The 22,860-nt window shown below is 35.7% G+C and overlaps 2 protein-coding genes across 2 annotated transcripts; both read right to left on the bottom strand.

The window, feature by feature from the left end:
• Positions 1-2,076: 2,076 nt before the first annotated feature.
• LOC136247778 (ankycorbin-like) lies at positions 2,077-3,704 on the bottom strand. Its single transcript, XM_066039603.1, has 3 exons — positions 3,564-3,704; positions 3,411-3,508; positions 2,077-2,227 (listed from the first exon to the last, which is right to left on the bottom strand). Exons 1-3 carry the CDS (start codon positions 3,702-3,704, stop codon positions 2,077-2,079), a joined length of 390 nt encoding a protein of 129 aa, XP_065895675.1.
• A 2,542-nt stretch (positions 3,705-6,246) lies between these two features.
• LOC136247777 (ankyrin repeat and protein kinase domain-containing protein 1-like) lies at positions 6,247-6,903 on the bottom strand. Its single transcript, XM_066039602.1, has one exon. It carries the CDS (start codon positions 6,901-6,903, stop codon positions 6,247-6,249), a length of 657 nt encoding a protein of 218 aa, XP_065895674.1.
• Between the last annotated feature and the right edge of the window lie 15,957 nt (positions 6,904-22,860).

Below are 22,860 nucleotides of genomic sequence, written 5' to 3'. Positions count from 1 at the left end.
AGCTAGAAACAAGTCACCCTGTAGAGAGATCAGCTAGAAACAAATCACCCCGTAGAGAGATCAGCTACAAAGAAACGATCCTGTAGAAAGTTCAATTACAAACAGATAACCCTATAGAGAGTTCAGCTAGAAACAAGTCACCATGTAGAGAGATCAGCTAGAAACAAGGCATCCTGAGATCAGCTAGAAACAAGTCACCCTGTAGAGAGATCAGCTACAAAGAAACCATCCTGTAGAGAGTTCAATTATGAACAGATAACCCTATAGAGAGTTCAGCTACACACAAATCACCGTGTAGAGAGATCAGCTAGAAACAAGTCATCCAGAGATCAGCTAGAAACAAGTCACCCTGTACAGAGAATCAGAGATCAGCTACAAAGAAACCATCCTGTAGAGAGTTCAATTACAAACAGATAACCCTATAGAGAGTTCAGCTAGAAACAAGTCACCGTGTAGAGAGATCAGCTAGAAACAAGTCATCTAGAGATCAGCTAGAAAGAAGTCGCCCTGTAGAGAGATCAGCTAGAAAGAAACCATCCTGTAGAGAGTTACCCTATAGAGAGTTCAGCTAGAAGCAAGTCACCATGTAGAGAGATCAGCTAGAAACAAGTCATCCAGAGATTAGCTAGAAACAAGTCACCCTGTACAGAGATCAGCTACAAAGAAACCATCCTGTAGAGAGTTCAATTACAAACAGATAACCCTATAGAGAGTTCAGCTAAAACAAGTCACCGTGTAAAGAGATCAGCTAGAAATAAGTCATCCAGAGATCAGCTAGAAACAAGTCACCCTGTAGAGAGATCAGCTACAAAGAAACCATCCTGTAGAGAGTTAAATTACGCAAACAGATAACCCTATAGAGAGTTCAGCTACAAACAAGTCACCATGTAAAGAGATCAGCTAGAAAAAAGTCATCTAGAGATCAGCTAGAAAAAAGTCATCCAGAGATCAGCTAGAAACAAGTCACCCTGTAGAGAGATCAGCTACAAAGAAACCATCCTGTAGAGAGTTCAATTACAAACAGATAACCCTATAGAGAGTTCAGCTAGAAACAAGTCACCGTGTAGAGAGATCAGCTAGAAACAAGTCATCCAGAGATCAGCTAGAAACAAGCCACCCTGTAGAGCGATCAGCTACAAAGAAACCATCCTGTAGAGAGTTCAGCTACCATCAAGCTATACTATAGAGAGATCAGCTAGAAACAAATCATCTTGTAGAGAGTTCAGTTGCAAACAAATCACCCTGTAGAGAGTTCAGCTAGAACAAGTCACCTTGTAGAGAGTTCAGCTACAAAGAAACTACCATGTAGACAGTTCAGCTGCAAACAAATCACCATGTAGAGAGTTCAGCTAGAAACAAATCATCCTGTAGAGAGTTCAGCTAGAAACAAATCACTCTGAAAAGAGTTCAGCTACAAACAATGAGAGTTTCAGCTACAGTTCAGTTATGTAAGAAGTCACCTTATTAACTACAGTATGTGATAATCATCATTCAATGTTAAATATACAAATATTTTATCACACAAAAGCCATACACACAATTACATCATTTTGTTCCACAATTCCTACAGTAAAGAAAAAAAAACAAGTTAAAAGGAAGCATCAAAGCCATATGGCCAGCTTTGTGGCTTGCAATACAAAAAGAATTGATATCTAAACCAAAACAGCCAAGCTCTAAAAAAGAGTGCGGCCCTCCAAAAAGGCCAAGGTGAAAAAAGATGTGAAATCCAAGGTGGCGGCCAAGAATGGCTGTGATGGTAGGTTAATGGCAAAAATTTTAATTACGACAATTAAGGTGAATTTGGTGCCAAATCCTAGTGGAGGAGGCAACGCAAATTCACCTGAATTGTTGTAATTAAAATTTTTGCCATTAACCTACCATCACAGCCATTCTTGGCCGCCACCTTGGATTTCACATCTTTTTTCACCTTGGCCTTATTGGAGGGCCGCACTTTTTTTTACAGCTTGGCTGTTTTGGTTTAGATTATATATACATATGCCACTTGAAATATAGCTGAACTCTTTACAGGATTCTCTCTACAGGGTGACTTGTTTCTACCCGAGTCATGAGTCATTTCTATACCACTGAGTCATGTCCATTGAGGCAAGTAAGGTGGAAAACTGAGTATCCATCTTTGTCTACTGTGTTTAGACCAGAGTTGGGACCATCAGTATCAGAAGTACATGTCATTATGTTTCCATCAGGATCATGCAAAACTTTCACGCACCTGTACATGTAAAAACCAAATATTTTTACTGTACGATTATGAATTAGAGTAGCAACAAGAAAAATAAGTGTATTTTTTCAATAACATTATTAGTGAGGGAAAGAAACATCAGTCAAATGATAGTTTCTGTATATGACAGTGTGTTTTGACATCCAGTTATTCCCTGGTTTTACTACTAGCAGGCCTGCCAACCCTCATGGGTTTACCGTGAGACTCACGATTTCACTACCAAGTTCAAGGTCTCACAAGCAGTTGTAGCTTTAAACTCACAGATTTTTAGTTAAGCAAACCAATTCTCATGGATCATCACCGTAAAACTCACCAGATTTCTTTCACTTTCAAACTCAGAGGCCAGAGTCAAAGCTCTCAGAATGCCCTTTCTTAGCCTTTTCCAGTTCTCAGGGGATTTCCCCAGGTATGTAACTGTGGTACAATTAATAATAGAGGCAAGATCACGTGATTATAAAGGGGGGCATTGTGGCTAGGATTTTCCTTCGACCTTCTATTCAATAACAATGTATTGGAGAGTATTTGGAGCAAGATCTGGAGTTGATTTTAAGTGGTCAGAACTCTGATCAGAATACCAACCCTGAAGCACTTGGTTTGCGCATCACACAAGAGGCTCCATACAAGAGCACCTGCTTTCCTGGGTTTGTAACCTATACAAATGGTATGTGTTTGGTACTGTATTTGCTTTCAGTTGCTAGGATGAAATTTACACATCTCTAAGTCATCAAGTGATATTAGAAGCACCTAGTGGCTTATAATATTATCAAGAATGTTCCATAGCCCAGTTACGTATTGCAACTTCACAGCAATAACTTTCAATACGGTAACTTCCAAGTAAGTACATTTAGCTGGCTGGTGAAATAAGACTCATGCACACATTTACTGCAGGTCTAGGTATTCCATGCATAGACTAGTCAGTGATGCACAACATGTTTTAAATACTATAATGAAGATGGGCATGTGTATATGTGTTGCATGGTAAAGGTGGCCTACCTGCCCAATGTATGGGCGTGGGGGCTGTTGCAACTTGCTGTGTCTGCCTATAATAACGTGCAGATACAGCAGTCCATTTGGGATGTCAAGACCAAGTCTCAAAGTTTTTTCTGTTTCATAGGTTTACAGGCCTGTACTAGTAAGGCTGGGTCATTTGGAATAAATTTAATGTTTTTCTTACTCTAATTGCCCATTTTGGGCAGCAAGCATCAAAGGTGTCTTTCCATCAACGTCAGCTGACTGCAGCAATTCACAAACGTGTTTGTTATTCAAGAGAATCTGTTGGGTAGACATAATGAGTAAGTACATGTGGGCTTGTGCATGTCCATGATACCTTAGTTGTACACAGTGCTCCAGAAGATGCTGCAATGTGTAGAAGTGTTTTTCCAGTGTCACAATCACTCTCTGTTGCAAGATGCAGGTCAATCTGAAGTACAGCCTGTGAATAAATAGAATGTTTATGGATTGTCTTCATGCTTCTGAAAACCTTATTTACCTCAACAAGGACAGTTTAGCAAGTGGAAGTGGCTTTACTATGATGAACCAAGAGACCTAGCTTTCTGCCACATTTGTGTTACTGCCACAAGAGCTGGTAAAATGAGGGAATGTCGATTTGGCATTCATAGACCGTGGTTTTTATAATTGGAAGGATGCCAGTGGTGATAAAGGTGCATTTACCAGCCATGAGCAAAGTAATTACCATAAAAATGCTGTGGAGGTGGTCATTACTTTGCCTAAGACTACCAATGATGTGGGAGAAATGTTGTAAACAATTCATGCAAAGGACAAGGCTGCCAATAGTCAATACCTTTTGACAATCCTTCAAAATGTGAGATTTTTAACCATGCAGGGATTAGCACTTAGAGGGAATGGTGATGAACTTGACAGTAACTTTATTCAACTACTGCACCTGTGAAGCAATGATGATGTGACCATAATGCAATACTTAGATAAGAAAACCGACAAGTATTGTTGCCATCAAATTCAGAATGAGTTGCTAGACATAATGGCCAATTCAATCAATAGAGATATTGCAAAAAAGATTCGACAGGCAAAGTATTTTTCACTGATGGCAGATGAAGTTACAGATGTTTCCAACCGAGATCAAGTAGTTGTCTGCATGCATTGGGTGGATGACAAATTTGAGTCTCATGAAGACTTTTTGGGATTGTATAAAGTGGATGATATACACTCCAATACCATTTTTGCAACATTGCATGATATACTTCTGCATATAAATCTGTCTCTGACCAACTGTCGTTATTATGGGGCCAATAATATGGCTGGTAGTAGAAGTGGTGTTTCAACACAAATTCGTCAAGAAGAGCCATGTGCTGTCTACACCCATTGTTATGGGCATGCACTTAACCTTGCCATAAGTGATCTAATGAAAAAGAACAAGTTAATGAGTGATACTCTAAATATAACATCTGAAATTTCCAAACTATTAATATTTTCACCTTGTCATGATGCTGTGTTTGAGAAGCTCAAATCTGCACTTTCTCCAAATTTGCCAGGATTTAGAACACTGTGACCAACACGTTGGACAGTAAAAGGTGAGTTGCCACAAAGTGTAGTAGACAATTATTCTGTATTTCAAAGCTTGTGGGAAGAAGTGAAGGATATTACTACTGACTCAGATGCACAAGCACGAATTGGTGGAGTTAAGGGCTCAGATGGAAAAGTTTGAATATTTGTTTGGATTGGTGTTTGGAGCTCCTATTCTTAAACACTCATAATCTTAGTAAAACCCTGCAGTTGTCATCACTGACAGCTGCAGAAGGCCAGAAATTAGCTGATCTAACATGTCAGACATTGGAGAAGATTAGAAACGGTGAATGTTTTGATTTGTTCTGGGAACGAATTCTACTTTTACAGAAAGAATTAGCAGTTAACGATCCTGTGCTTCCCAGAATAAGGAAAGCTCCTAGGAGATTTGATACTGGTGGAGCAAGTTACTTTCTCGAGTCCCCCAAGGAACTCTATCGCAAAGAATACTATTCAGTACTTAATCTTGTTGTTAACTACACAAAAGACCGTTTTCACCAGCCAGGCTATGACATCTATAAGAATCTGCAAGAAATTTTACTAAAAGCTGCTACTGGAAAAGACTATGCTGGTGAACTGCAATTTGTAGCTCACTTTTACAAGGACAAGATAAACTCTTCAGTTTTGGAAGTTCAGCTAGAACTATTTACTGCTTACTTTAGAAGTTTTCGTAACAAAAGCTCACTTACCATTCTTCAGATGAGGGACTACTTTTGTCAATTGTCATCTGCTGCTAGAGCTAGTATGTCTGAAGTAGCTTTAGTTCTAAAACTTTTGATGGTCGTGCCTGCTACAAATGCAGTCAGTGAGAGAAGTGCATCTGCACTCCATCGAGTTAAACTTACCTTCGCTCAACCTGCTCTCAAAGACGTCTTAACCATTTGATGACCCTTCATATCCACAAACAGTTGACTGATCACTTGTCCCTTGAAAGATGCTTAATTGAATTTATAAGTGGTAATGAACACAGGCTTTCACTTTTTAGCAAGTTTAACAACTATTAACTTAGTTTATACTGTTGTCCAAAAACTTGTTTTTGATGATTTTCTACTTTGTTGTAGCATCATTACTTAATACAATGTATGGAAACGATAATATTATGCTGCTTGTATAGTTACATGGGCGTACATGTATAGCAATAAGAAATTTTGACACATGAAGCAAGCATGGCAATGGTTTATTTGTGAAAGTAGTTTCAGATTGAATCTCATGCAGATCTTGGAATTTTGGATGGGGGACATGTCCCCCCTAGATCCCTAAATAAGTAGTTAATATATTTGTTGACACCGGCATGTATAGGAGGAAGAAATGCCATTAAATGCAGTGAATTTTTAAAAAGTTTGACATCACAATCAAACAATGGTTACCTCCCTTGCACAACATGGAGTTCCATTAAAATCACATTCCCTTGGCCTGACCACTTTAAAATTGCTTCCTCCAGCCCTGCACAGTTAATTATAGCATTGCTGTCACATTTGTAGGTAGTCTGAAGGAGCTGCATGACTTTGTACCTCTGCTGCTAACAGAAGAGGAATGTTGCCATTGTAGTCTTTTGCTTCAAGCATCTGTTGCTGCTTTTCACTTTGACATTTTTTGATCGAGTGCTCCAAACTTTCACTGAACCCTCTTTGGCAGGCAATATAAATTGGAATGTATCCCTTGGCAGTTTTACTGAATAAATCTGCACCTTTGTCAAGCAGCATTGTTATGAGTTCCGTCTTCTTCCCAGCACTAGCAAAGTGAAGGGGTATGTAGCCTTGGAGATTAGACTTGTTGACTTCAATATCTGGAGTATCTAAGAGCAGTTCAACAATGTTCTCATCTTGCTGTTGTACAGCTAATGAAAGTGGAGTAGTTCCTGAAGCATTAGGAGCATTGACATCAGCTCTCTCTAGAAGACAGGTTAACATTTGAGTGCTACTCTCCCCCCTTTTGAGAGTGCTGAATGCTTTAGTATGCTGTTGACTGAAGGAATCATAGTATTGTATTGCCAACATCAGTGGAGTATCATTATCTTCATCCTTTGTTGTGCATTCAACATCTGTGAACAAATTAAATTGGAAAGTATGGTTGCCGTAGTTAAATATATGTGACCAGGCCTGCGATAATAGGGCATGTGGGCACATGATTTTTGCCTACTTTTTCACACTTTCATCACTCATAACGTCTTGTACCATTATGCTATGGCATTACAATTTTCAGCTCTAAATAAGCATTTAATTGGCATCATGATGCAAGTTACAGAATGCAAATACACTATTCCAGTACTGAGATATGACCTGTAGAGTGATGGGGTGTAACTTGTGCCCACATGCCCTATTTTCGCAGGCCCAGTCACATATAAGAATCAATTTTACTAATCTTTAATTGTACATGTGTATACCTAACCTCTGCTTTACTGTATGTAACATTTTGATTGGCTGATTGGCTTGAACAATGTAGTGTGTAGTACACAATGTACTGTCATGTGTCTCTGTGTACATGTTTGTTTGTATTACATGCACTCCATCCTCCAAATCTGGTGAGGTGCTGTAACTTTATTGTTCAACAACAAATTACCATAAGGTCCACTTTTGTGCCCATGCAAGAAATGCAGCCAATTAGCAGGAGAGGATCTGCACTTCTAAAGTGTATTTGTGTATTAGCATTATTAAAATCCTACATCTATAATAACCCATTATACTATCCAGTGAAATAGTTGCAGACACGTGAACAGCATTATGACCACAACACATGGCTTCCTTACTTGCACCACTCTCAATCAAGTATTGCACAATTTCTGGATGTTTTTTGCAAACAGCAAAATGAAGCATATTGTAGCCTTCATCTTCTGTGGTCAAATCAATGAGGTTATTGCAAGAGTGCTTTGAAACTTCTTCAGCAATGTATTAGACTTTTTGAAATCTTCCTCGCATAGCTGCCTATAAATGTATGTGGAAACACACAGTTAATACCAATAACTGATACCAATATGCAACAATCTGTACTGCCAGTAACCACTTTTAAGGCCATAATTTGAGGCAAACTAAATCATTGTAACACTAGAAAATAGTTGTGTAAAATGGCTGTGTAAATTAAAACTTTGGAAAGAACATATGCACACTTTTGCATGCAATAATAGTGCATGCAGTAAAATGAGTATAAAGCTACAACAATAGCAATATAACTGCAGTTTCTAAGTACACAATATGGTTATAATGTACCTTGGTCCCATCTGTTTGGAGCTTGCTAGCAAGGTCAAGTAGAGCATCATCATCTTCTGAATAAAAAGATAATGAGGGTTGACCTAAGCTTATAATACTCTGAGCCCTGGTAGATTTTGCAGGAAAATCAGTGGCATTACTAGCTCTTCTGTCCATGATTTCAACAGAATAGGCACCTACGACAAAGCTGACTGGTCAACTGCTGCTGTTGATTCACCAAAGAGAGTTCACTTCTCTTTTATACTGTGCAAATTGCTCAGTATACTTGTACAAGCTTCTGAGAAGAATGCTTTCATTTGATGTTATTAATACTGTATAAACCATATTACATATGACTGCATTATTTATGAATAGCTGCAGAGTGTAAGTTTGAAATAGTTCTTTAGTTTATTTTTCTGTGTGACAAATATACCAAGGAATAATGTATACATATGTAATTCAGTTATAAAAATGATATTTCGAATCATTGATCACCATCATTTATTGACTGATTTATTTAAAGTGATATTTGGCTGTTTACTGCACTGATCAAAGTGGCAGTGAAGGATGTCGATGATGATGATATCAAGGCATTTGTTTGGCTTTATTCCTGGAACCCCAATTCGCATTAATGCTGAGTCATTCAATCCAGCAATGATTATTTTTTTACAGTTAACATGTTGCCTCTTCTTGAAGGAAGTGAATATTTCTCACTGATGAATATGGATGTTGCACATAACGTGATGCATGCCTACTACAGTGTACCTTGCTGTGACTCCATCTGGCATAATAATTGTAATGATAAATGAAGTTACTATTCAGCAATAGTAATGTGATATGACTATGATTTAGCTATACATCTGTTCACTTATGGTAGGCCCCAGCCGATTATAATAACCATTGCATGCACTACAGAGGAAGCAATTGTTCAGATAATTGCTATTTAAAACATGTAATATAACTAAATGAAGTTATGAACTGCTTCTTGGTTGGTATTCACGCTTTGCAGAAATAAGATCAAGCTACACTAATACAAGCCAGAATTTGATGATAATAATACTTTGATAAAACAATCAGCTCTCCAGCTTTGAGAGCATAATTGTGAGCATAATAGGCTTGCAGTTTAAGCACTGTAAGTAAGAGAATTGGCAATTTAGCATATATTATGCCTTTATTCACCTACCATTCTAAGTGTTAATTTAACAACTCAGTTTTGACTGGGCTTCATCAATATGAAGAGCTATTAGTTTTCATAACAACAACTATCCCTCCACCTTGGCAGATTCAACCCTGGACATGTCTATATAATATGAACGGTCACAATATTGAAAAAGTTACAAAGGAAAAGGATTTAGGGGTGATAATTGATGAGCAATTAAAGTTTCATGAACATAGATATTATGCAACCAGTAACACTAACTTTACTATAGGTATTATTAAAAAGACCTTTGCTAACATGACCTGTGACACCTTTCTTAACCTTTGCAAAACATTAGTTTGCCCTCAATTAGAATAATTATGGAAATACAATCTGGGGCCCATTTTACATCACAGATCAAATCAAAGTAGAAAATGTCCAAAGAGCAGCCACAAGATTAATACCATCTATTAGACACCTGTCATATGAACAAAGACTTCGTACTCTTGACTTACTATCTCTCAAGTATAGACGTCTACGTGGAGATATGATCAATGTTTACAGTGTATCGGGCTATGTGTGGAGTTATAAATAAGGAAATGTATAGTTGGTGAGGGTATCTATGGTGAGGGGTAGCTATTGTCTGTAGGTGATAACCTTTTTATTGGGTCTTTGACTTACAGCTAGGCTGAAGTTGCAATTCCAGAGTGGAACCCCCCTTTTAAAAGTCTGGATCCACCCCTGAGTAAGAGAATTGGCAATTTAGTATTTACCTTTATTCACCTGCCATTCTAGTAGGTGTTAATATAACAACACAGCTTTGACTAGTCTTCATCAATATGAAGAGCTATTAATTTTCATATCAACAACTATGGATTGTATGGCTTAGTACAACCACCTTGTAATAAACAGTAAACAATTTACTTGCCTACATACACAATTCAATAAGGGACAGTAAGGACAGTTAGCACTCACTAACCCTTATTCACTCTAGATGTTTTGAAAACCTATGCTAGTTTTGCTTATTATATTACTGTCATGCAGTGTACTGGACTCAATAGTGTATGTACATCTTTTCACTGCCTTCGAATCATAGACTCGCATATTATATAGCATGCACCTTTTCTGAGTGTAGTATGAAATTTGCTATCCACATGAACATCATAATTATTATGTTGCTGCCATTTTTATATTTCTTCAATACTCTGTCATTAATCACTGTAATTGTGGAACACTACATGTAAGTCACCTTGTCAGATCATGATCCACCTCATATCCTGACAAGTTACACTCCCATAAAACAAGATGACTACTACAGTGCACAGGTAGTTTACTACCTAATGTATGCTCATGCTGCACAACCATAACAAGTGTCTAAAAAAGTGCCTCTATTATGACATTGGCTAACTGTGTATGAACAGTACACAGATAGTACATTTGAGTTGACTACACAGGTATATACTAGGTGAATGCTATCTAGCCTTTGCTGTTAGAAAGCTGTTACAAATGCTAATAATCGTTTGTACAAAATTTAATGTGAGGACACATTTAGAAGACTGTATGTATATTCTGCCCTATCTTGCTAAAGATCTTGAAAAGATGCAAAAGAGAGCTAAAGTAAAGGGATTAGAAGACTTCCATACCCAACTAGATTGTGTATTCAAAAGCTAGGACATTATACAGCTGTATATAATTATTGTTGACATCAATAAGGAAATTATGTAGAAACACATAAGATTTTAAAAGGATATTACAACATTGAATGATCACATTTGTGTTGAACCAATTTCAGTACACCAGAAGACACTCCATGAAATTCTACAGAAAAAAAACAATCAAGAACAACATTCTGTCATAAAAAAAAATAATGAGTTGGAATTCACTCCCTGAATATGTGGTGTCAGCATCATTCTATTCTTTATTTAAACAACTAGACTTTTACTGGGAACATGAGTTACTGTAGGAAATAGATATGAACAAAGGCCTAGTGCCTATATAAACTTATTATTTTGAATAGTTATCTTGTTTGTATATCCATAAACCATACTGATTCAGAAGTGGCTTATCAGTTGGTTTAGTCCGTATCACTTACCACAGTAGGTTGTTAAGAAATTTTAGTAATTTTGGCTTACATTTTTGTGGAATGAATACTATGACATTCGGTCTATTGATGCACTAAATCAAACAAGCAAAACAAATACCATAGAGATATGCTGTCAGTCAGCAATACAGTATACAAGAACACAACCAACTAAAGAGAATTTGTAAGCACAAACCAAACTTAGTGACTTTACTACGGTAGCTAATAGTATTGAAACTGGTAACACTGTAGTTACAGTACAGTTACCATTCTGTTAGTGTTAATATAGAAACACATCTTTGATTATTTTTCATCAATATGAAATGATATCAACAACTATGGATTATATGGCTTAGTACAACCACCTTGTTATCAATTTAAACAGTAAACAATGTACATTTACTTACATACATGCACAATTCAATAAGGGAAAGTAAGGACAGTTACCATTCAATGACTCTATGTTATGAATACTTACTACACTTTAGCTCATTGATAATGAAGTTTGTAGGACTCAGTAGGTCATATCAGTTCATTCTCTTTGAGTTATGGACTCACATGACTTCATTATGGTAATACATATTTAAAGAACACAGCCAACCAATGAAATAATAATTTGGTCACCAAAAAATTCTGTGGAAAGTTGAGAAATCAAAGGTGGCAGCCAATATTAATGATCGCAAAGATGTTAATGTGAATCGATTTTGATATGAAGCAATTACCATTAAGATCATTGCAGCCATTTCTTGGCCACTACCTTTGATTTCACAACCTTGGTTATCCTGACAGCTTTGGGAACTGTACTGTTTTCACAGATTGACTGTTTTGGTTTAAATCACCATGACTAACTCTGTATAGTAACAAACAGTTCATGCAATACTATATAAACACAACCATGCAGCTGTGAAGTATTACCTTCCCAGATGTAGTTTCCTGAAGCACCGATATTAGATAACATTCTCCTTGTGATTTTAGTATATCAATTCCACATACCAATAATTCAATCAAAATACTGTATAACCATAATTACCCTTTTAGTAAGTACTACTTATATGTTCACACTTATATCCTATTCAGTTGTGAATGTGTCATAAAGGGGAGGGCATAAACAGTGGAATACTGGAATGGTGGAATATTGGAATGGTGGAATGGAATTTTTTAAAGTTCAATGTCATTTTTTACATCCAAGTAAGTACAACTCCTCCCCTTATGTAAGCAAATAAATAGGATTCCCCTTGAAGTCAGCTCTTTCAGCATACTTTTCCTCACCATAACACTTGTATGACTTATAACTCAATACTTTATTGCTTCTAACTGTGGTTCAGTTCAGTGTGCAATGTGGCACTACCACAATGAACTTTGGCTTAAATTTTGTTTTCTGACATAATTGTGGAAAAGGCTCATTGTAAATGCTTACAAGATAGTCGCATTTCACTTTTCCCAAAGATTTTCGCTTAGGCTCCTAGGTTAGTGGAAAAAACCACGTACAGGCTCTGCCTTCTGTGTTTGCCCTTCAGTGCCTAACTGGTAAAGTTGATAATAAATAAATGAATACTTCATTATGTAGTAAATGTACTTTTACAATGCATTCATGCAATCAGCTAGCTAGCTAACTTTTTATCATTTGGGAACAAGGGTTAAGTCAGGAGTCTTCTTGGTATTCCCAATAAACTGCTATTGTGCATGTTCATAACTGAGTTTACACCGCTATATTGGTAAACTTTGGCTATGGTGAGGTAAATTATGCTAAAAGAGCTGACTTCAAGGGGAATCCTATTTATTTGCTTACTTAAGGTGAGGAGTTGTACTTATTTGGATGTAAAAAATGATATTGAACTTTAAAAAATTTCATTCCACCATTCCAGTATTCCACCATTCCAGTATTCCATTCCACTGTTTATACACTCCCGTCATAAAGTACTGTATACCACAATGCACCTTACAGCTACAAGTTTACTTAACAGTGCCTATACAATAGTAAAATTTTAATAGTAATGAAACACTTTTGAACTGTCATCATCATCATCGTCATCATCATTGCCTTCAGGGTACCCTCCAGGAGTGGCTACTTTCAAGGTTATAAATGGTACGAGTACACAAAAAATTGGAATTTTCAACTAGAGTAGGGACCATAGTACATCGATAAAAAGTACTGAAACAAGTTGGAGTAGTGCATGATATTAAACAACAGTAAAATAATAAGTAATTAACATTTAGAGTGTGAGATCAGACTCCAAATTAATATCTGGTGTCACACTTTCCTTTGATTCAATATGCGTGGGTTCACCTGCTACAAATTATATTATAATAAAAGTAAATGAGAATGTGCTAGGATTTGAAAATAATTTAAGAATCATACAAAAACAAGAAGTCATGATGTTCGTGTACTGGCTGAATAAGGCAGAGGAAATCCTGGATCCCAGCTTGTGCGGCTCCTCAAGCACTAACCTATGTAAACTGCAAGTTGATCTGGTCTAGGATTTTTCTGCATTTGGCATAGTTTTCAGGTCAGGTTTCTCCCTCCTTCACTAGCTTACTATGACCTCCTTGCAGGTACCTAGAGGGATAGTTCGCTAATAAAATTATTGGTTAAGTGTTTATAATGATAACGAGAGTTACAACAATTTTCTGAAGTGTTTGTAATGTCTCAGCTGGTGTTTACAATACAACACCCATGTTCTACAAGATTTAGCATGATCTGCTGTAGTTATGTTTAAATCTGCGTTAACTACATCATACAAATATTACCAGATAAATTTTGCTAAAACATTGTAATTGCTATATTTTGTGTAATTTAATGATCAACAGGAAACCACTTATTAATCGAGGACTTAATGGATGATACCAGATTGTTTCAAGTAAATCAACTGAGATCATGATCACATGTAACATTGCATGATGTTTAAAATATTTTTGTTTCAGCCAGCTCTAGCAATTTTTCTAAAAGGAGTACAGGTCTGAAGCTTTTGTAGTCTAATATTGGAGTGTAGATAAAATCAACAACTACAGTATTACATGTATTTTAGCTGATAATCTATTCATCCTCACTTTTTAAACTTAATACTGTAGTTCTGCCCTTGACTGTTTCATCAGATTCTGTGACTGCTCTATTACATAAAAATATCTGTCTCTAGGTAGTTTCTCATGTTCCCCTGTGCTTTGTAACAACAAGTTGCTTTGTGACAGGTATGTACAGTACGTATATTACTATAGGATCAAATGATTGTTTGAGTTATTCCTAGTTATCAACAAAGAGGAACACTATGAAAAATCAGAAGGTGGGGGAAAGGATGGAAGCACAATTCCCTAGTCTCCACTCTTGTTCCACTTCTTTGAAGCTGATCATAACTGTCCGGTTTCATTAATGGTTGACAGGTTTATTGTTAAATTTTTCAGCCAGGTGCTAATGTACATTAACTTATTACAACAATCAGTAGTGCATACATGTTAATTGTTTGATATAAATATATTGTTAATGGATCAGTTATGTGACTTCACCAGATATCCATTACCTGACAGGAAATTTATACTGGATTGATGGATTTGATTACTTTAATGGATCCTGAGCTGGTTGTTTGGCTTGCTTAGATAATCTATTATACCATAATATGAAATCATGGTATCTGTTCGTGTAACCTGGAAAGCATATGTGACCGGCCTGCATGTGGGCACAAATAACAAACACCTTGTCACATAACACATCATATCTCAGTAGTGAGTGCTGAAATAGATTACGTATTTGCATTCTGTAACTTGTACTTTTTTATAAACCCAATTAATTTCTTTGAAAGTGCTAAAATTTGTATGGGTATTGTGTAATGGTATCAAAAGTTATGAGTCATAAAAGTGTAAAAAGTACAGTTTCTTGTGTCCACATGCCCTATTTTCATAGGCACAATCATGTATTAAAAAATTACATTGTTAACATGTTCATGAGCCTGTACAAAGTTATTGAGCTGTTACTGTACCTTCGATCAACGTACATTGCAACTCTGTGAAAAGTAAGTAGCTGCAAGATACTGTATACAGTATAACATGTACAGTATGTAACTAAAGTAGCCAGAGAGCTGATATCACAAATAAAAGCACTGGCTTGATATATAGCTGCTGAACAATGGAGATGTAGTCGTTGAAGTACATCTGTAGGTAACTTAATGTCTTTGAATTTATTTTATATACAACTGTTACAGTAACAGTGAAATTGATCCATTATGTGACACCATCAGACCTTCATTAGATGACAAGAAATTTAGCTAAAAATATTTCCATATGTTTTCAATCAATTGTCTATCCATGATTATTATAGCATTTTATGACCAGTGAAAGTCTCCATCATATACATAACAACCTATAGGAATGCTATAAAATGTGTAGCCTGTTATGAACATTTTGATGTCTACTCTTGTCACCTTAATTGTTTTCACTGATCACATGGTTGCATGACTGAAATGCTATTTCTGTGTACATGTTAAGCTGAACTCTGAGAAAACAATGATAAATTACAGTGGAGGTGCAGATAACACAAATATAATACTTTATGAATGTCTTTGAACTTTACATGCTTTACTACAATACATTTTTCAGCATGGAACTACATTCATCACACCAGTGCTTTTATTTGTGATGTGAGCTCTTAATAGTTGTACTGAATTTATGTGTGTGTTGTAATTACTGCTGACTTGCAACCATCAAAATATATAGTGAAGCAGCAACATTGATCAGGTTAACATAACAAATAACAACTCAATAACTATGTACAGTTACATGCACAATCATGTCATGTCTGTTAACAATGTATTGTGTACATGCAATCTCACATATACAGCTACTAGCTTTCATATGGTACAACAATCATATAACTTTGATTTACAATGTATTGTGCTTATCGTTTTGGGTTGTGCAGTTGCACTCCCTGTGTTGTATCAGTCTTATGGCTGCCTTACGCAGTATTAAAATCCAAATCCAAAACAGATTATTTCAGCAAGTCACACCAGCAGTCCAGATCCATTAAAGTCCATCCATTATGATTGATTGATACCAAATTTCCTGTAGGCTAGTGGATGTCTGGTGAAGTCACATAACTGATCCATTAGCTATGATCTATTATTATTATTATTTTTTTATTTTTATTATTATTTATCTGATTTGTCAAAAAAGACAGGGTGACACCAAAAGGCAGAGCCTGTACGAGGGTCTATTATCAAATGAATCAAATAGATTTATTTACTGCTATTATTTAGCTACAAATTAAACCATCTGCAGACTCTAGACCATATAAGGTAGGGCACATAATTATTACTGATTTGGTATACAAAAAAACTGAGTGTGTGCTTACATGGGTACATATACACCTACTAATACAATTATTAGTAGTTTTATTAATTCCATTAGTTAGATATGCAAATGGATGTCTGTATGGAGCAATATTATTAGCTGAGCTCTCAATAGAACTAATTCTGATAAAACTCTGTAATAAATCAGTGTGTCTATTTTTAGTATTGACTTGTTAGCAGTGTAGTATACCCCAATCATAGCTGTATAATGTACTTAGTAGCTATTTCATGCATGCAATAAAGTAAAGCATGACCTTGTAGTCACCTCAGTCAATCACAACATACCCAGCTTGTCCATCTGGGACAATATAAATACAACAACTATGGCTACATCTGTCAAGTAAGCTATAGGGCTAAGATCAGAATTGTATTGAGCGTTACAATTGCCAGACTGTATTGACATCTTTGTCATGTACAGTATGTTCATGATATCAACTGATTGACTACAAACAATTCATAAACATCTGTTTATCCATCTATTATCATAATGATACACAAAGAAAACATACACACCAATTAACTATCACTGATATCCTGTTTGTGACATCCTGTGATGTCATGCTATGAGTGTGGTTGTGGTGATGACGTGTGTCCATTAAATTTAATTTCTGATATTTAATGGTTACCGTACTTAATTTTATTGTAATTGTTATATGTATAGCTATAGCCAGCCATTCATTGAATGGCAAATTCCAGCTAGTATGAAAGTTTTATGAGTTATATATGTCTGTATTTTCATATTTATTAATCAATAATTACCACACTTACCTAATCTTTTGTTCATAAAACTGTTTGCTAAATTGAATAAAACACAGTTATTTCAAAATGTTAATTAATTATAAACAAAGTCGATTCCAGATGGTTAGCATTCAGAGTCTTTATGTCTTTAGATTAAATAGTTTCTCATACATCAAAACATCTTCAGCATACTTTTAATACTGAAATTTTATATGGTGGTATAAAATTAGAGATCACTTACACCAAAATTGTAACAAATTGTTTTCTCTCAAAAAAAACATATTTTTTGTTCTTCCTTTGGGACTAAACTTTTAAATTAAATTAAAACTAATCACTTTTCTTATGTGGCATTCTAAATTCTACCAATATTCTGTCACCATTACGAAAAAGAAAAACAAGAAGTCATGATGTTTATGTACTGGGTAAATAATGCAGAGGAAATCCTGGATCCCAGCTTGTGTGGCTCCTCAAACACTTACCTAAACTGCAAATTGTCTTTGGATCATCATCTGATTTAGGATTTTTTCTGCATTTGGCATAGTTTTTAGTTTCTTCTTCTTCACTAGCTCAGGTTCCTAGAAAGATAGCTCACTAATAAAGTTATCGGTTATGTGTGTTTATAATGGTAATGAGTCAGAGTTACAAGAATTTATGAAACATTTGTAATGTCTCAGCTGGTGTTACAATACAACACCACATTTTCTATAAGATTTAGCATGATCTGCTGTATGTTTAAATGTGCATTAGTATCATATAAATATCAGTAGATAAATTTTTGCTAAAACATTATTATAATAATTGCTATATTTTGTGTAATTTATTGATCATCAGGAATCCACATATTAGTCGAGGGCTTAATAGATGGTACCAGATTGTTTCAAGTAAATCAACTGAGATCTTGATCACATGTAACCTTGATGTTGAAAATATTTTTTGTTTCAGCCAGTTCTAGCAATTTAACTAAAAGGAATGCAGCGGCAGGTCTGAATCTTTTATAGTCCAGTATTTGAGTGTATAGATGAAGTCGACAACTATTATATGCATTTTAGCTGATAATCTATTCATCCTTGCCTTTTAAATTAATAGTTCTGCTCTTGACTGTTTCATCAGATTCTGTGACTGCTCTATTACACAAAAATATCTCAGTCTCTAGGTAGTTTCTCATGTTCCCCTGTGCTTCGTAACAAGCAGGTTGCTTTGTAACAGATTTGTATACAGTACTACCATAGGACCAAATGACTGTTTGATGTATTCCTAGTTATCAACAAAGGGAAACACTACGAAAAATCAGAAGGTGGGGGAAAGGATGGAAGCACAATTCCCTAGTCCCAACTCTAGATTCACTTCTGTGAATTTTATTCAATTGTCTTACCAAGATTATTATTGCATTTTATGACTAGTGAAAGTTGTCATCATAACAACCTATAGGAATGTTATAAAAATGTGTAGCCTGTTATGAACATTTTGATGTCTATCTTGTCACCTTAATTGTTTTCACTGATCACATGGTTGCATGACTGAAATGCTATTTCTGTGTACATGCTAAGCTGAACTCTGAGAAAACAATGATAAATTACAGTGGAGGTGCAGATAACACAGATATAATACTTTATGAATGTCTTTGAACTTTACATGCTTTACTACAATACATTTTTCAGCATGGAACTACATTCATTACACCAGTGCATTTATTTGTGATGTGAGCTCTTAATAGTTGTACTGAATTTATGTGTGTGTTGTAATTACTGCTGACTTGTAATCACCAAGATATATAGTGGAGCAGCAACATTGATCAGATTCACATATTAATAACAGTTACATGTACAATCATGTCATGTTAACAATGTATATTATGCACATGCAACCTCACATATACAGCTACTAGCTTTCATATGGTACAACAGATTACGTCAGCGAGTCACACCAGCAGTCCATATCCATTAAAGTCCATCCATTATGATTAATTGATACCACATTTCCTGTAGGCTAGTGGATGTCTGGTGAAGTCATATAACTGATCCATTAGCTATAATCTTTTATCAAATAAATCAAATAGATTTATTTACTGCTATAGTATAAAATTTAGCTACAAATTTACCATCTGCAGACTCTACTAGACCACGTAATGTAGGGCACATAGTTATTACCAATTTGGTATACAAAAACTGAGTTGTGTATATGGTTACATATACACCTACTAATAAAAGTATTAGTAGTTTTATTAATTCCATTAGTTAGATATGCAAATGGATGTCTGTATGGATCAATATTATTAGCTGAGCTTTCAGTAGAACTATTCTGATAAAAACTCTGTAATAAATCAGTGTGTCCATTTTTGGCATTGCAGTGTAGTATACCCCAATCATAGCTGTATATGTATACTTTGCAGCTATTCCATCCATGCAATAAAGTAAAGTGTGACCTTTTTTTAAATTAGTCATCTCAGTCAACATACCCAGCTTGACCATCTGATACAATATAAATATACATCTGTAAAGTAAGCTGTAGGGCTAAGATCAAGTTGCTTTGAGCATTAGAATTGCTTCAACGTCAGAGTGTATTGAATTATTTAGACATCTTTGCATGTGTGTTCATGATATCAACTGATTGACCACAAGCAATTCATAAACATCCATTAAGCCATCTGTTATGATGCACAAAGTCGTTCCTGTCTGTTAAATTATGTTGCTTAGTTACAACTACTTAATTGATTAGATCATTACAAAATTATTGCACAAAAGAGCAATATTTAAAATATTTAGCAAGCTCTATCTACTGTAGTACAGTTTAATGAGCGATATCCGTAATGATGTTTCTTGACGTTGTGTGCATTATCTATGATGTCACAAAACAAAATGGCCACCATACTAAGTGTGGGGGGAGGTATTGGGCATGATAGTGTTTCCCTATGATAGCATTTATAAATTCGAATAAGCTAGGGTGAAGGTGAGGCTTATAGTATAAAATGCAATGCAAATAAGCCTATTTGTGTGTGAATTTAAATTTTCGGTCTGCTTTCCTAAGTTTCCTTGTTAGAGTGTCTCATGGTACATGTGCTGATACTATACAGCTTCTAATTTGTGTGTATTTCATGAGCATACTATGAGCAATATCCACAATGACATTTTTTGATGTTACAATTACAAAATTTGATGTCATAATTGACAAAATGGCTGTGTTAGTGAAGGGGCTTTAGAGGAATTGGCACACAGTATTCAAAATGAATGTTGTCTGTAGTTTTTTACACGTGGAACTATGAGATAATAAAGGTTAAGAAGTAGTAGCATGCACTAATTTTGTAGAGCCTATTAATAACATTACAAGTAAAAGGAAAAAAAATTAATTAGGAATTTTAAAGTTGGATTAAGGATCAAATATAAAAAATAGTGAAACAAGGGAATAGCTAGAAAGTAGTGAGGTTGTCTATACATACAGATAATACTAGTGGACATTTAATCCCAATACGTCAGTACATTACCATAGAAAACATGGATAAACCATTAATTTTTATAATTTTGGTCATAACAGTTTCAGCTTCATTTCTGAAAGACAATTTGTAAAACATAATATGTGACCGGGCCTACAAAAATAGGGCACGTGGGCACAAACTAGACGCCATCACACTACAGATCATATCTCAGTTCTGGAACAGAATATTTCCATTCTGTAACTTGCATCATAAAGCCAATTAATTGCTAACTAAGAGCTACAAATTGCATTGCCATAGCATAATGGTACAATAAGGTATGAGCGATGCAAGTTAGAAAAAGTAGGCAAAAATCATGTGCCCACATGCCCTGTTTTCGCAGGCCCGGTCACATATATATATTTTTATTTTGAGAATCATGGTTGAAATTAGATTGAGTGATCCTTACAACAACTTTAGTATTAGCTACATCATTACAGCATGAAACAATTAGTATTTATTTAAATGCCAAATACAATATGTTAGCTATATTGCAGAGTTTAAAATTGATATGAGGACTTGTTCGTTATTTTTCTAAGGCATAGAAACTCTGCATGGATGCTGAAGTGTCTGTGAAAGTAGAAATTTATTTATACCTATGTAGATGGCTCACTTTAGCAATCTAAATTATAGTTGATACAAATAAACATAATTAATATCAAACTACTAGAACAGATATAAATTTGATACATTCAACTAACTATGAGCACAACATGTAAGACTTTCATCTCAACAACCATCAACACAATAATTTATTACGCATAGCTGTAGCTATATGCTATAGTATACAGTATAATATCATCACTTGTGCATGTAGCTAGAATCAAGAAAAAAAAGAAAAGGCTAATTAAAGAAACATGGCTTCACACGTCATCACTACAACCAACTCCATTATAATGTGATGTAATGACACCACATGCAGGAAGTGGCAAACGGGATATTAGAGATGTTACTTTTCCTATAATAGAGTAGCCAACTGTAATGAACTAATAACTAGTGACTAACTAACATGATGATCAGACTAGTTGGCGTAGTCTTGTTGCTGTGTCTACTGAGGAACAGTTTACAGTTGAGTCAGTACTGGGCAGAGCAACACCGACCATGACAAGCAAGATGACAGTGGTATGTGGAAACACTTAGCTAATTCTACTGGAGTAAGCGATCTATTGTCGGACACCATCTATAATCGGACACTTTTTCTCAGAAACTACCAGGCCGAATCTTCTGAATTTTGCCACGAATAAGCTTCACACTTAGCCTAGCAATGTACCAAAGTTTGGGCTGGAAAGCTTTTGTGGTTGCTTTGCTACAGCCGATTAAAGTGACTGTCCGAAAACCTCTAATATCGGAAGTTTACCTCTTTTATCGGACACCGCCCAGCAATCCTCCACTAAAAGATGAAACTCCTCACAACCACCACTGACTGTTAGGGGAATACATGTACTTTCTAAGCAGCCATAGTTTGTTTCATTCCTCCACTCGTAAGCGGAGCTACAACCATTAATATTCGGGTGTGTCGCGACCTCTGTAATCGGACAGAGCAGAATTTCATTTCACGCGGTTTTATCACTTCAAAGCTACCTTTTAGGTATAATTAGCCACGAAAATGAAAAGTGTGGTACAAAATCTAATTGGATTTCCAAGGAGTCGTAAAATTTTACCATTTTAGCGATGCAGTATGCTACTGTGGGACTCCACAAAATGACTTATGAACTGTTCCGAAGAACTTTTAGCACTGAAATGCATGGGTGTAGCACAAAGGGGAGAGTCTAAAGTCCTTCCACCCCTCCACTTCCAATTATCAAGATATACTCTAATAGAGCAGTCAGCTACTCTAATGGAACAGTCATGTATTCAAATAAGCATTTAGGTGCATTTTTGAATAAAATTTCAACCTTGGTACATCAAAATGAATTTCAGAAGGCTAATTTTCAAAGCTTTTTTGGGGAGTCATGCTCCCAGACCCTCTTGATAGTGCATGCTTTAGATGATGATAAGTGTATACTTATCACATGCACTACAAACTGTATGGACCAGCTATCATTCTAGCTTGTAAATCCCTTATGCACCTTATTTCTGCTATATCCCTTGTAGCCATGCATGTCACACATACTATACAATGTGCTCAATGAAAGGTATGATTTTG

The sequence above is a fragment of the Dysidea avara genome, chromosome 2 (genome assembly GCF_963678975.1).
Source record: "Dysidea avara chromosome 2, odDysAvar1.4, whole genome shotgun sequence".
Taxonomy (NCBI): domain Eukaryota; kingdom Metazoa; phylum Porifera; class Demospongiae; order Dictyoceratida; family Dysideidae; genus Dysidea; species Dysidea avara.
This window is presented reverse-complemented; position numbering and strand designations above follow the sequence as displayed.